The sequence below is a fragment of the Eutrigla gurnardus genome (assembly GCF_963514095.1).
Source record: "Eutrigla gurnardus genome assembly, chromosome: 6".
Taxonomy (NCBI): Eukaryota; Metazoa; Chordata; class Actinopteri; order Perciformes; family Triglidae; genus Eutrigla; species Eutrigla gurnardus.
The window spans coordinates 31095880-31112272 of record NC_139920.1 but is presented as its reverse complement, the minus strand read 5'-3'; the positions used below and the strand labels follow the sequence as shown (position 1 = coordinate 31112272).

At 45.0% G+C, this 16393-nt stretch overlaps 1 protein-coding gene across 2 annotated transcripts; it reads left to right on the top strand.

Annotated features, from left to right (window-relative positions):
• The first annotated feature begins 3683 nt into the window (after positions 1–3683).
• Positions 3684–15423, top strand: hapln4 (hyaluronan and proteoglycan link protein 4). 2 transcript variants are annotated; one of them, XM_084011325.1, is made up of 8 exons: positions 3687–3831; positions 4661–4733; positions 5387–5519; positions 7705–7894; positions 8101–8273; positions 8392–8507; positions 11619–11805; positions 13806–15423. In XM_084011325.1, exons 3-8 carry the CDS (start codon positions 5393–5395, stop codon positions 14177–14179), a joined length of 1167 nt encoding a protein of 388 aa, XP_083867451.1. In that variant the 5' UTR covers positions 3687–3831; positions 4661–4733; positions 5387–5392; the 3' UTR covers positions 14180–15423. The 2 variants fall into 2 exon arrangements, with proteins under 2 accessions (XP_083867450.1, XP_083867451.1); XM_084011324.1 differs by lacking the exon at positions 4661–4733 and having other exon boundaries at positions 3684–3831.
• Positions 15424–16393: the final 970 nt, after the last annotated feature.

Genomic DNA, 16393 nt, shown 5'->3' with positions numbered 1-16393 from the left:
CGGGTCCAAATGGTTTCATCCCGTCTCCACTTTACATCCGTTCCATGTTTGTTTCCTCTCTGCCGAGTGATGCCGCCGCCGTGTTGGCTCGGCGTGGGCGGCCTGGTGAAAAGGCTGCCGCCGCTCTCGTCACCGTCTTGTACTCCAACATCAAATGAAGGACTTTGGTTTTTGTGTGTAAACTAACACTGAAATGACCAGCAGTAAGAGGTAATTAGACGGTGACACCAGTGTGGGATTATACTCAGCATGAGAGGCAACAGACTCAAAAACAACAAGATCATCAACACACAATGTAACATCGTTGACAAAATACTCAATCCACCTGCCAAACGTCTTCAGGATAGAATGCTTTGGATGCAGTTCAGTCATTCCAATGAGCACACGGTGGTTCCTGACAGAGACCAAGGGGCTTATTTAGGTGGTGAGATAGAGAAAACAGCATTGTAACCCTCGTCTCCATCAATAACACCAGCCCTCTAAGTAAGGTTCCCAGTTTGCTGAGCAGTAGGCCGACCGACAGACAGACAGACTGATTTAATTCACCCTCCCTCAGCAGCGTTTTCTTCCTCCATGCTGAAGCGTGGCGTTGCACATGCTAGCGGTGCGTTCTGCGACAGAGGCTTTAAATCAGATGTGGCTGAACAGCTCTGTGATCCCATGATGGGAGTCGGCCGCTGACAGATGCAGATGTCTGCTGTGCAGATGGGCCGGAGCCGTGGATCTCTGGAAGATACAGCTGAACACCTCACACTGCAGTGATGGAGGAAATACCACTTTGTCATGAAATATCTTCTTTACTGAAGGCAAGTCGTATGAGGGTCCACAATAATACATCTATTTATCTATACATGAAAAAGCATTGTATGTAATTCTTACATTATATTCTTTTTTTTTTTACATTTTTTTCGGCTAGAGCTCCGTTCAACCCTTTTTATTATTTTATACAGACAGTGTGGAAACAGGGAGAGAGGAAGTAGACATTGCAGGAAACTGATCCCGGGACGGGAGTCAAACCTGCCCTAACCACTGCGCCACCGACCACCCCAATTATTTTGACGAGTTTTGGACCCAAGAGCAGACAAAAAATAACAAAAGCTTACAAACCTAATATTCAAATAAACTTACAAATGAAGTCCAGAAACGAAAGGCAGGCACCAGGAACGATCATGGAATCATACAGGACAACCAGACAGGGGAACAGAGGAAACTCACAGACTTCACACACAGAGGAAGTCATTGGGGAACGAGACACAGCTGAACAGACCTGAGAGAAGGCTGACAGGACCAATAACAGCAGGGGGCGGGGAGACACCAGGTCAGACACCAGGTCAGACACCAGGTCAGACACCAGGTCAGACACCAGGTCAGACACCAGGTGGGCGGCTCAGTGGAATCCACCGATCTGCCCTCGTCGCCGACGTTACCTTTAGACGTACACGTGTGTGTCCTGTGTGTGCATCAGGCATCACATCAGCTTCCACCAGCAGGCAGTGAACATGTGTTGAACACTGCAGCGTTTGCGTTCTGCACTCATTGATCGGTTGCCAACATAACCAGCTCTGCCATCCATGCGTCTCCAGGCGAAAACACTGAACTCATCCACACTGGATGATTTTATGCACCGCTGCACGGACACTAAATAAAGGATCCCTGCCTTTAGCGAACCTTCTGCCTATTAATTTTGTTTGGGAAAACTGGCCTTTTTAAATCCTCAGAATCCAGCCCAATGAAACGCTGCTGACAGACACTTCTGGCCTGTTCTGGGTTCAGTTTTTATGCATCTCATTAAGTCATCTTAGAAAACACCTCAACAATAAGAACAATATTAGAAACCTGGAGGGGAAATGTCTGATTGTAATAGATTTTTAGGATGATAATCTTTCCTTCTAAGGCCTTGTCTCAATTCTGTAGATGCTGGGCAGAGATAATTTCATTTTAGAATAATCAATGTATCATCTAACACACCAAATCATCTGCATATGTCTTTTTATTGCATCCAGGACTAACTCAGCTGCAGAGTCCACTTCCTTTGTCTACGAGTCACTGCCAGTCAGGTTGAATCTCAGTAGCCAATTATAGAATAAAGATGCAGTTTAATTTTTTTCTTACAGTTTAACACAAAGTGCAGCTGCCTGATGCTCCTCTCCTCATTGGCCGGCAGCTACCCCTCAAGGGCCTCTGGTATTTGGTCCTCATGGAAGGCTCTTGTGGAGTCTGCGGCCTGTGTGGTGCTGGAGAGGGACCTCAGGGTCAGAAGCTTCAGTGATCCTGATCCATGAAGAGCAAAAAGCACATACAGACACTCATGAATAGATTTGCAGAAAAGCCCACAAACATTTGTTACCAAAATCATGATTCCACATTGTTATTTGAAGCTTCATACCGTAACCTACTATAACTGGCCTGGAGTCAGTCTTTACTGGCAAACACAACAAATCAATAAAGCCAGAGAAAATCCTGAACAGCTGGTTCTCCTTTCCAGAGTATGTTTGTTGTATTTTTGTAAACCGCCTGCTGATTTTGGCCGAGTTAATCAATGTCTGGTGATGTACCTATTATTAATAACCCTTATATCCAGGGGTGGAGGAAGGGGCGGAGCTTAGCCTCACTGCACCGCTGGCCCTCATGCTGCTGGAGGCCCAGACCGGATTGTCAGGGCCTGCTGGAGGGAAGGGAGGCTCGGGAGAACCAGGACCCGGACTAAGTGGGGCAGACTGCCCTGTTTTTAAAGGAATGTTGGTGCACTACTTCTTTTCTCCACAGGGAGTGCCAAAATCAAAGCAACATTGAAAGTTCCTCGTAGGAGCATGAAGTAAAAGGAACAACAGTGCGATATTTAAATAATCCAATGCAATGAGCAACAGGTGCATAAAGTATCAAAACTAAATCTACTCGTAATACAGGAGTACAAGCAAGTAATACTGCAAATGTACTTTTAAACTACAGCTTTAGACTACTTACTTTCCACTAGGCTTGGGCCGGTTTTAACACTTTCACACTGGTCCGATACCAAGCCACAGACCGGACCGAACCGGTTATACCGACCTTTCCCACTGGGCGGTGCACTTAGACCCTCCCGAGTGATACGTTCGGTTTTTACACAGATTACTCCGTAATCACGGAAAGGAGAGTCAACGAGACGAGATGAGAAGAAACGGGTGGCGTGGAGAATTTAAGTAGCTGAAAAATAAACCTTGTGTAAATTAACAATGCACTCTTTAATATTAAGGCTATCACGAGTGAATATGCCTCTGTGATATACAGTGTGATATAAGCTTGTTTTGATTCTGTCATCTGTTGTATAACTACTATTATAAAAATGCACCAGAATGTGGGAAATTGCATCTACTTAATTCAACCCCCCCCACACATCAAATACTGCTGACGCCCCTGGGCCCAACCCTACAGTTTCCACTGCGGATTTAGTTTATTAAAGTTTATGACTAATATTCTTTATCACAATCAACATGAAATTGATTTCAAATGCTGAATGTTCTGTGTGTTTAATGAATGTCTTTACCTGTCAGTGACCTGTGTGACACTCTGATGATGACTCTCACAAACAGTCCATCAGTGTGATCCATCGGTGTGATTGACTTACTGCCTGCACACTCCAGCGTGTGCTGCGTCATCGGGGGGAATGTGGGTCCCAGAAACACTGCTGGTTCCCCTGCAGTGTGAGAGATCAGCGATGGGAACAGAGAGAGAGAGAGAGAGAGACACAGAGAGGTGCTGCTGCAGAGCAACATTTAGCCTGGCTGAGGAGTTAAACGGCACACAGCAGCACATCTGCTCCATCCAGCCATCCGTCCGCTTGTGAACGCCATGGTAAGTTCACTTCTGTGCTCCATTCGGTCCGTCTGCAGTGCTGCGTGGGAGGGGGGGGATCATTGGACAACCTTGAGGGGAGAATGATGCAGCAGGGCTGTTTTATTGTGGTCAACGTGCATGAGAGGCTTTACTGACTCTGCTGGGGCCTGTTCACACGTTATGTAGCGCTGCATTGTTACAGAGGGAATGAGTATTCACAGTATGTACATATACTGTACATATACTGTACATACTGGACATATACTGTACATACTCTACGTACTGGACATACTGTAAATATACTGGACATACTGTACATACTCTACGTATACTGGACATATACTGTACATATACTGTAGATGCTGCAGCATACTGCACAGTACACTGTATATAAATGTGTTGAAAGTGTGTGTGTGTGTTGCACAGGGTTTAATCCATCATACACACAGGTTGTGTGTTCTAAACAACACCTGCACACTCATCCAGAACCCAGAGAGAGCTTGTGAAGATAATGAGCACTTTACCAAAATCAGCAGCAGGCTGGTGTTTTCACAGCGAGGTGATCCTTCGGTGGTGGGCAGATCATCACGAGACAACGTCGCCAAGTAGGAGGAAGACATGTGGTTCACTCTCTTTGGGATCGTGTCCCCTTTCTGAGTCATTTTCTCTCTCTTTGGAGTTGTTTTGGTCTTTTTGTACTTATTTTGGTTTATTTGGTTGTTTTGACACCTTTTAGTCTCTTTTTAGTCATTTGCAGTCTCTTCTATTTGGTGTCTGTGGTTGTTTCATCCTCGTCTCATTGTTGTTTGTGAGTCTCTAGTTGTTTTTTGTTTGTGATCTTTTTCAGTCTTCTGCTGGTCATTCTTCATTCGTTCATTGGTCACTGCCAGGGGAGATAGTTCTATAGATCACATATTCTGGTAATAGTTTCAGAATGTGTTGTAATCTCTTGCTTGATGTCTAATATGTTGTTTTTCTTCTGTAAATGTGATGATTTCATGTCTGCATATTTACTATATTGGCCTACTGAGCTGAGTCAGTTTCCCTCAAAACTTTCCCAAATACTTTTCCTTCAACTGCCACTTGGCAGGGAAGATAAAACAAGTGCCAAACAAGCTTTACATTTTGACTTTCTTGCGAGGACTATCTGCTCCTTTCACACTGTGACTGTGAGCCACACAGCAGGCAGTTTAAAATGACTATGTGTAGCCGAGTGCGGCTCGAAAGCGTGACTCTCAAACCAAACACCGTCACGTCACAGTCGGATAACCTTATTTTCTCGTTTGGAGAAAGCTGAACTAATCGGTTATGTGCTACTGTTTGTTTTTCTCACTGACAAGCTAAACTACCCAGCATTTAAATACCTGCGTCTCTGGTGGGCTTCCAGTTGCATGGGATATATTCTCTGTGTGTTTCCTGTTTAAGAGGTTTCACACGGCCATTAGTACAGTGTTTCTGACACTGACGATGTCTAGCTCCTTGGTGCTCTTCGCCTTTGTATTGTGAGGTCTTGACTGTCTGATTTCCTTGAACATGTGATAACTACACTTCCTTGTGGTGTCCCTTCCTTCAGTTGTTGATGCAGCTCCGACCTCTGACCTTTGGGAAAATGTCCCTTGTGGTGTTCGTCCTGATGTCTGGCCTCTCGGTGACGTCCCTGTTTGCTCAAACAGACAAGGGAAGGAGAAAGGTGGTGCACGTGCTTGGTAAGGAAACACCATTTCTCTCTAGTTTCTAACAGCAGCACAGTCATTCTGCACTGATCAGCTGTGACAGCATATTCTTTTAAATATGGAGGCTACATGATGCTAACAGCGCTAACAGCACCAGTAACAGCGTTGACAGAATGAACGCCTCATTCATTCCTTTGAAAGTTGATCAGTGGCAAAGCAAAGAAGATGAAAAAGAAAGATATTTCAGATATAATTACCTGGATCTTCTGGCAATCTTCCACACCCATTAGCCCCGCCTCCCAACCATGTATGTCCAGCCTCATCCTCGGGCTAATTCATAGCAGTGGATTCAGCGAGGGCCTTTTAGGACATAATGATTTAAAGTTGTACTCCGTAACATTTTCATGGATTTAATTGTCTTTTGAGTTACTGTCAAAGAATGAGTGAAAACAATGGGGATTTCCTCTTTGCTGCCGTAAAACTAGATAGAAAAGTTTTATCTCATGTTATCTTAAAAACACGCTGTTGTTGCTCTAGAATATCAATACATTATCAAAGTTGTTAATGTCCCATCTAGCACCAAATATTCACTTGAGGACAGTCATAAATTCCTAACATTAACCCATCAAGAAAATGAGATGAGATGATGTTCTCCAATGACTGAAAACCTCTTCCTGCTCGTAAATCTTTGCATACATTCTCACAGATGCCTTGCAACTAGTGACAACAGCCATTGGATATTATTGAAATAGTAGCAGTAGCAGTGTAAAGTATATTTCTTTCTGTTACATGAAATGGAAATGCTTGGCGTTGGAATAACAATTAACAATAAATCTTGCAGTAATTCACTGTGTGTTGCTTGTAAGCGACTTGTTTTGTGATGGTTTAACAATGCAGAGGTGCACCCTCAGACCACGGCCCCTCCATACAGTCGCCCCGAATAACCAGCAGGAGTCACTATGGCGTTCTTTGTCTCAACATCATTCTGCTTGCAGAAATAACAGTTCTTAAAGTTTTCTGATCAAACACCACTTTGCTTTCATGGCTGCTGGTGATAAACAACATTGCAGAGAGCGGCGAGCAGTAACATGAGTAATTGCTGGCTGGTTTGGAACATTTTTGGTCCCTTTATCTGGTCACAACGTAGCAGAAAACCTCTCGCAGCAGCTCATTAAATGTTTACCACACACACACACACACACACACACACACACACACACACACACACACACACACACACACACACACGTCTGAACAAATGTCTACCAAAAATGCAAATAGGTCTTGTTATTGCCCATTAGCAGAAGAGGCCTGGTTCCATTCCTCTTGGGACCTTTTGGTGAATTGCTCTTGAGAGAGGTTGAGGTTCGAACTTGGAGTGGGCTAATATGATGATAGATCCGGGCAGAGGACTAACCAACATTTTCCCCCAGACTATTGATATGCTGGATGTTGAAGGCACAAATAAACATCACAGGCTTGGTTCTGCGGGCGGCTCACTGGTTTCGCCTCGCAAACTAAATCTTTTCTTCTACGGTTAGAATAAGAGTACCAGTTATTGTGTCACTGCTGATTACAAACAGCACTGCGAGGACTTGACTGCACATGTTTGATTTACCCAGAATTCCTTGTGCATGATCTCAACCTTTGCCCTTAATTTATAAAATCTATAGATTGCTGGCCAAGATAGTGGTGCTGTATCAATTAGATTATGTCTATATATATTACTATATTATTATGCCTATATCACACATTTTGGAGGGTTTTGACTTGCATATCTCATAGAGAATATGCCAATCTTGCTGCGTTCAGGTCTGTTAGCAGTTAGCTCCATTAGCAACAGATAACCAGCTCCCCTCCTCCCCACATGAGAAGAAGTCGTAGTTTTCCGAGTACACGCACGCACGCACATCCAAGCAATTGTCTCGCAAATCAATAGAGGAATCCGTAGGGGAAACATGAGTCCAAACTGAAGCTGTTATTGATTATTTGCTGCCAAATAAGTGGAGTGAGGAGTCAGCAGTCAATGACGGTATACAACAGTCAATATAATATGTTTTCAAAAAGTTTGATTCACTGCAACCGCAGGAGGTCCTTGAGCCGGCAGTCGCAAATGAAACAAAGCTGTTAGGCTGACGGCTGCTGACATGCAGACGTGAGCGGATACATAACCTTCTCATAAGAAATAAAAACAGGTTTGAGAATGTTTCTTCCACAGAGGACGACACCGGAGCGGTGATCGTGCAGACGGCTCCCGGTAAGGTGGTGACGCACCGCGGCGGCTCCATCACGCTGCCCTGCAGGTTCCACCACGAGCCGGAGAACACCGACCCTGATCGCATCCGGATTAAGTGGACCAAAGTGACCGACGCACTGCAGTTTGAGGACGTCTTTGTGGCTCTTGGAAGGTTAAATCAGCTTTTTGGTATCTATTGTTGATGCTATAGAATGTAGTCTTTAACTTTCACAAAGCCTCTCATTAGTCATAAAATATACTATTATACTATATACTATAGTATACTATATAATATACTATGTATCTCCAGCAGACTATAAAGCTTTTCTCATGTCATTGTCAACTTTTATGCTTTTACATTCCTGTTGACCGTCTCAGGCAGCAGCGTGTGTTCGGGTCATACAAAGGCCGCGTGTCTTTGGAGCAGGCGGGACCAGGCGACGCCTCGGTCATCATCCAAAATGTCACCCTGGAGGACTACGGACGCTTCGAGTGCGAAGTCACTAATGACATGGAGGACGACACAGGATTTGTCAACCTGGACCTAGAAGGTCAGAAATGATAAAAGCACTCGTGGAAGAGCTTTAAAGCTCTGACATTTCTATGTCAGACCAGCTCACATGTGATGAACTCATACATTCATACACGGTTTCTGGTTCTGCCCTGCAGGCGTAGTGTTTCCCTACTACCCCCGCGAAGGCCGCTATAAGCTCAACTACCACCAGGGGGAGGACGCCTGCAAACAGCAGGACGCCATTCTGGCCTCCCACTCTCAGCTACACAAGGTAAGTCTTGTCGACTGTAGTGCAAAGTCACTGTGACCGACACGCGCTTTCAAGCCATAGTGGTCGACATTTGGCCGTTCCCGTCTTGTTTTTTTTGCAACTAAATCAGCTACACAGCAACAGCAACCACAACACATGACACAGCAAAAACAACACACGTCACAGCAACAACAACACACGTCACAGCAACAGCAACAACAACAACAACACACGTCACAGCAACAGCAACACACGTCACAGCAACAGCAACAACAACACACGTCACAGCAAAAACAACACACGTCACAGCAACAACAACACACGTCACAGCAACAACAACACACGTCACAGCAACAGCAACAACAACAACAACACACGTCACAGCAACAGCAACAACAACAACAACACACGTCACAGCAAAAACAACACACGTCACAGCAACAACAACACACGTCACAGCAACAACAACAACAACACGTCACAGCAACAGCAACAACAACAACAACACACGTCACAGCAACAGCAACAACAACAACAACACACGTCACAGCAAAAACAACACACGTCACAGCAACAACAACACACGTCACAGCAACAACAACAACAACACGTCACAGCAACAGCAACAACAACACATGTCACAGCAAAAACAACACACGTCACAGCAACAACAACACACGTCACAGCAACAGCAACAACAACACACGTCACAGCAAAAACAACACACGTCACAGCAACAACAACACACGTCACAGCAACAACAACACACGTCACAGCAACAACAACAACAACACACGTCACAGCAAAAACAACACACGTCACAGCAACAACAACACGCGTCACAGCAACAACAACAACAACACTCGTCACAGCAACAGCAACACGCGTCACAGCAACAACAACACACGTCACAGCAAAAACAACACACGTCACAGCAACAACAACACACGTCACAGCAACAGCAACAGCAACAACCACACACATCACAGCAACAACAACAACACGCGTCACAGCAACACACGTCACAGCAACAGCAACACACGTCACAGCAACAGCAACACACGTCACAGCAACAACAACACACGTCACAGAAACAACAACACACGTCACAGCAACAGCAACAACAACAACACACGTCACAGCAACAACAACACACGTCACAGCAACAGCAACACACGTCACAGCAACAGCAACACACGTCACAGCAACAGCAACACACGTCACAGCAACAACAACACACGTCACAGAAACAACAACACACGTCACAGCAACAGCAACAACAACACACGTCACAGAAACAACCACACACATCACAGCAACAACAACAACACATGTCACAGCAACAACAACACATGTCACAGCAACAGCAACAACAACACACGTCACAGCAAAAACAACACACGTCACAGCAACAACAACACACGTCACAGCAACAACAACAACACTCGTCACAGCAACAACAACACACGTCACAGCAACAACAACACACGTCACAGCAACAACAACACACGTCACAGCAACAACAACACGCGTCACAGCAACACACGTCACAGCAACAGCAACACACGTCACAGCAACAACAACACACGTCACAGAAACAACAACACACGTCACAGCAACAGCAACAACAACACACGTCACAGAAACAACCACACACATCACAGCAACAACAACAACACATGTCACAGCAACAACAACACATGTCACAGCAACAGCAACAACAACACACGTCACAGCAAAAACAACACACGTCACAGCAACAACACACGTCACAGCAACAACAACAACACTCGTCACAGCAACAACAACACACGTCACAGCAACAACAACACACGTCACAGCAACAACAACACACGTCACAGCAACAACAACACACGTCACAGCAACAGCAACACGCGTCACAGCAACACACGTCACAGCAACAGCAACACACGTCACAGCAACAGCAACACACGTCACAGCAACAGCAACACACGTCACAGCAACAACAACACATGTCACAGCAACAACAACACACGTCACAGCAACAGCAACACACGTCACAGCAACAACAACACACGTCACAGCAACAACAACACACGTCACAGCAACAGCAACACACGTCACAGCAACAACAACACGCGTCACAGCAACACATGTCACAGCAACACACGTCACAGCAACAGCAACACACGTCACAGCAACAGCAACACACGTCACAGCAACAACAACACACGTCACAGCAACACACGTCACAGCAACAACAACACACGTCATAGCAACAGCAACACACGTCACAGCAACAGCAACACACGTCACAGCAACAACAACACACGTCACAGCAACAACAACACACGTCACAGCAACAACAACACACGTCACAGCAACAACACACGTCACAGCAACAACACACGTCACAGCAACAACGACAACACACGTCACAGCAACAACAACACACGTCACAGCAACAACAACACACGTCACAGCAACACACGTCACAGCAACAACAACACACGTCACTCGCTGCCTGATCTCTAGATCAATGTGAAAACTAGTAGCACACACCTGTGTTAAACACTTCCTGGCACCCTCATTTCCCCTGATAGTGGAGGTGACCTCACTGAGGTGAACAACAAATCAGTATAATCAATATATATATATATAGGGCCAGGACTTTAACGCGTTAATTAAGATTAATTAATTACACAAACATTAACATTAGATTCATTTTTTTAATCAAGTCCCGGCCCTAATATATATATATATGTATATATATATGTATATATATTATCCCATCACGCTGTACTAAAGAAGACTTGAAACTAGTGATCGACACCAAAAACCTATAGAGCTATATGTAATATTTGAGCAGAGCACATCCTCCATCTAGCACGTTTATTTATGGGCCACTCTTACCTGTAATAATGCACTTACTGGCTACGACCCTCAGTCATACGCCAACTTAGTAGGTCGGAAATTAAGAATATGCATACGACCAGTCCAGACATTTTACTGCAGGCCTGTCCTCTTGTTAAAAAACCCACATATGCATTAATTCCAGAGTAATGACGTTATGTCAGGAGAGATAAACCTCTTAATAATGTACTTAATCCTTCAGTATGACCCACTAATGTGTATTATCTCCCTCCACAGGCCTGGCTGGAGGGACTGGACTGGTGTAATGCCGGATGGCTGGAGGACGGCTCGGTCCAGTACCCTATCTCTCATCCCAGAGACCAGTGTGGCCGCCGAGACACCCCAGCTGGCGTTCGTAACTATGGCTACAGGCACAAGGAGGACGAGCGCTACGACGCGTTCTGCTTCACGTCCAAGCTCAATGGTGAGAAACAGAGAGAGCGAGAGACGTGGGTTGGTAGCCATTGTGGAATGCACAGGCACGTCCGTTTGTGAAGATCAGAAACACTTTGTAGTCCATCTGCATGATCACATGGCTAAATACAAACATCCAACCAGCAGCCAGCATCTGTTGCTAATGACTGGAAGAGAGCGAGCCGCCGGCCGGAGCTGGCTTGTTGTGCTGCTGAACAGAAAGAGGATACATCATGAGCGCCGGACCGTGGGGAAATTACAGGCCCACGTCTCTGATCTCTGCCTGTGATCTCGCTGGCCTCAGGCCATTGGATTTAGATCAGGCTCCGTTGATTCGGGCTCCGCTCGGGCCACAGAGCGTCCTCTGGGTGCCGAGCATCAGCTTTCATCTCGCAGCCCTTTGATTTCCATCACATCCCCGCAGAGAGTCTGCCAGTGCCTCCGTCACACCTCCAGCTTGGTGAAGCTCAGACCAAGTCGCAGGCCGGATTTCCTTTTTGCGTCATGACAGTTATCCGGAGTCAAAGGAGTCTGAGGAGAGAAGGGCTTAATGAAAGGTTTCTCACACTTTCTATGATGTCCATGACTAAAATGCATTATAACTCGGCTTTATAACCTGCTCACAGCACTCATATAGTAAGTATCAATAAAGCTTTAGAATAATAGTCATTGGAACACATAAAGCATAATGTCTTTTAAGGTCAAGTGTCAGAATACTTTCCGCCACGGTCATAATTCTCAGTTGTCTTTCTCATTATGATCTATTTTACAATGCATTCAAATGTGTTTATAATTTACTCTGTGGGCATTGTTCACTTTAAGTAAAGTGAAAAAAACACAAAGAGTGAGTCACTTAGAGACAACAACGCGATCTATGTATGTTTATTATGAATTATAGACATGAATTAAATGTCAATATTAAACAATTGACACTTATAAAAAGGAATAGTTTGTTATTTTGGGGAAATGCATACACATCCATTAGTTTTTTTTATTTTCACTTATTTGCGTTTGAGTTAGAAGAGAAGATTGATATCACTCTGTTTCCTTTTTCATGCCATTCATTCATTATGCGTTTTTATTTTTGAAGTGAGTAAGTGCATTTCCCCAAGACGTCTAACTATTCCTTTAAAACAATGACCATATAAACATATAGTCCAGCACCGCTGGCTTACAGGGAATATTAATAATTCAATCCTGCCTCTTAGAAGTTTGAAAGAGAATTGAAACCTTCTCATGCATTCTAAAAACAACATGTATTGTCTCGATGAAGGACGATGCTCTTCATTGAATCACAAACCATTTCGGTTTGTTTAAACTGGAACAATAGAAGAAGAATCCAGTAGCATGACAGAAGCCTTCAACGAGTGCTCACAGCTTCCCCAGTGACTTCATTATGGTGGACAGTCTGTTGTGGGCAGGAGGTTTCAGCAGCGGTCGTGACCGATACTGTTGCTCCGTCCAGCTGGAAGGTATTTTGCCCCCCCCCAGGAAAATATATGAGACAATATTCTGCCTCTCTAATGGCCAGCAGTCAAATAAGCAAAGCACAAAATCCATACCGAGCCCAAGTTTGCAGACGTGGTTTTGTTTGTGATATTGGTTTGTTGCTGTTTGGTGAAAAACAGCCAACCTCTTCTTCTTTCTTTTGATTCGGTTCGCTTGAAACAATTCAGCCAATCAGGACACCAATTCCTTTAATACAGCCGGGGCGGAAGAAAGCCTCCCCAGAGCTGAGATGAAAGCAGAAATGGAAGCGTTTTAAGAGTCATTTTGAGTTAGAGAGTATCGGCTTTTGAATTTTGAGCGGCTGCCCGGACAGTTTGTTGGAACGATGTTGATATTCTGAACACAGTCAGACAGAGAAGCCGTATCTTCCCCTCAGGGCTTCAGCTCGTCTCCAGAGGCTTCGCTCTCGCTCTCTTCTTCCCCATCGCCCACCTGAACATCGCTGTTTTCCTTCACCTTTCTCAGTCACAACAAACCAGTCTCCTTCTGTATCCCCCTCAGGCCGAGTGTACTTCCTCAAACGCTTCAAGAAGGTGAACTACGCCGAGGCTGTGAAGGCCTGCGTCCGAGACGGCTCGGTGGCGGCCAAAGTGGGTCAGCTGTACGCCGCCTGGAAGTTCCAGCTCCTGGACCGCTGCGAAGCTGGCTGGCTGGAGGACGGCAGCATCCGCTACCCCATAGTCAACCCCCGCTCTCGCTGTGGTGGATCCCAGCCGGGGGTCCGACACCTGGGCTTCCCGGATAAGAAGTTCCGCCTCTACGGGGTCTACTGTTTCCACAAGAACGAGGGCGAAACAGCAAAAAGCCCTGCGGACAGTTTGAAGAGGAGGAAGAAAAGCAATGGCGTCCCGACGAACGCCACGAGGGTGATTTAAGGTGGAAACACTGGAGGAGGCGCTTTTAGATTTGACAGCAGCAGCAGCTGACTCCATCGCTTTTACAGCTAAACGCTCGCAGACGAGACGCGCTCATTTGCAGATTTACCAGAGAGGAGGAGAAGCGAGGCTTTGTAAAATGAAGGGTGACATCTTTATTAGGGCGATTTCCCTTTTTCGTTTCAGTCAGTCAATCATCTTAAGGAGCGTGTGTGTGTGTGTGTGTGTGTGTGTGTGTGTGTGTTAGCACATCTGTCGCTGGGAAAACTGTGAGGTTAAACAGCAGCTTGATCATCACTCAGATGCACATCAGATCAGAGAGAGCGCCATGTGTGCGTGTGTGTGTGTGTGTGTGTGTGTGTGGAGGATCACATGGTGGCCCCCGCTGTGGCTCCTGAGCTCCAGTCAGCCAGAAACCCCGGTGCCAGGATGAAAACAGCCATTACTGGTGAGACGGGATCATCTTTTCAAAAACACAGAATAAAAGAATCCCTTAAGTTTGTGCTGGAGAGTAATTGGCCGTATCCAGGTGCCACGCTTGGTTAGCAACGCTCTGGCACAATGCAAGCCGTCTTTCTCATTAAGTAAGACTTGGCAATCTCGTCATCCTACTGAACAAGTAGTAAACATTGCACCAGCTCTTAGAAAATACTTGCACTTTAAATATAGCTGTATTCTAGACGGATGCGAGCATGTAGTTGCTTGGCTGAGAGCAGATTCTTGAGGCCGTATATGCAGTAAAGCTACATTAATTGCTATTTACCTGCACTGCACTTCTTCTGAGCTACCTAGGCCTTTGAATTGCACTATGCATGTTACATGCCGCAATCTTTATTATGGAGTATGTTTGCCAAAACACAATGGGTGAATGTTCTGGAGGGAAAAAATAAACAAAAGTCTTGAAAGTCCAAATGTTTTTTTCGGGTGCTGTTTTTTTTTTTCTATGTGAAGAGAACTTTCAAGAGAGCAGCCATGCAAGACCAGGGAGCGACCACGGGAGCAGCCGGATATTCTGCATCTTGCTGTTGCAGGAACCGATCAGGGGAATCAGCTCGTTGACCCCTGAGTTTCATGGTACAACCTGCTCTACCTGCCGAGCCACAGTCGCCCGGTCGTCCTGCAGCGTGACCCAAAAAGTTCAAGCAACACATTTGAAATGAGTCGACAGTCGATCGGCTCGTCAGTGGCTCTTAAAATGTTTCCCAATTACGAAACGTATTTTTGAACCGGTACAAACATCTCAATTTGCATTTGACAGTTAAAGGCAGTTAACAATTGCATTGAAAATAGGAATATAAAATGTAAAATATGACTTATTTAACTTTCCATTTTTTATTTCATTTATCATAGTATAATTATTTTAGGAATTATGCATGATTATATAAATAAAAATAGGCCTAAATTTAGTGCAGGGCAGGGGAGGGTCATATACAGAAAAACACAAGGCATTACGGGCTAATGTGCTAATGAAATGTATAGTTTTAAATCAGTAATACTACAAGAAAATAACAGATTCTTAACCATTAATGTGCCACAGAAAATGAAGTTCCTATCAAAATGACTAAACAGATTGAGGTTTATTAGTGTGCCCACTCATGTCGAAAAGTATTTCTGTCTTCTTTCATTTAAATGCATTAAATACATAAATACAGTGCATGCTTAGTAAGAGCCCACTTAAAACACTATGATGTTGTGTGTAAATCAAGTGTTGCCTGTTAAGTTGAAACAGGCAGAAATGATATTGGTTTCGGTTTGTGGCCTAACCTGTCATATGTGAATCTGCAAGTGTAATAATTATTTATTTATGATTTCCCATTTTTGGCACTCGCTCGCTTGTCCCGTCTTTCTCGCTCTCGTCATGTTTACCTAATCAAGCGAGTTAAACGTTCACATCCGCCAGCAGTCGATGCGTTTCTTTGTGGAGTATAGATGCTTGGGAGCGTTTGCCAGCGAGAGAAAGCGCCGAGCGGGCGCTGAGCCGGGGCGCTGAGCCGGGGCTCTGAGTGGGAGCATGTTGGTGTTGAGCCAACACAGCAGAACAAACCATGTCATCGTCATAGCAACTGGCAGCATGCAATTAAATTCTGGTTCACTGCAAGTCCAGCACCACCAAGTAATAGCTGCGTGACCAACTTGACACTTAAAAAAATCTGAAATAATGATAATAAACACGTCTTGTGATTTGATAAACATGATTTTATTGAGAGGTCAGCG

Bases quoted from the DNA above. Each gene is read 5' to 3' on its own strand.
- hapln4 (XM_084011324.1), top strand. The intron at 5,520-7,704 runs GTAAGGAAACAC...TTTCTTCCACAG, and splicing joins AAAGGTGGTGCACGTGCTTG to AGGACGACACCGGAGCGGTG. The intron at 8,274-8,391 runs GTCAGAAATGAT...TCTGCCCTGCAG, and splicing joins TGTCAACCTGGACCTAGAAG to GCGTAGTGTTTCCCTACTAC.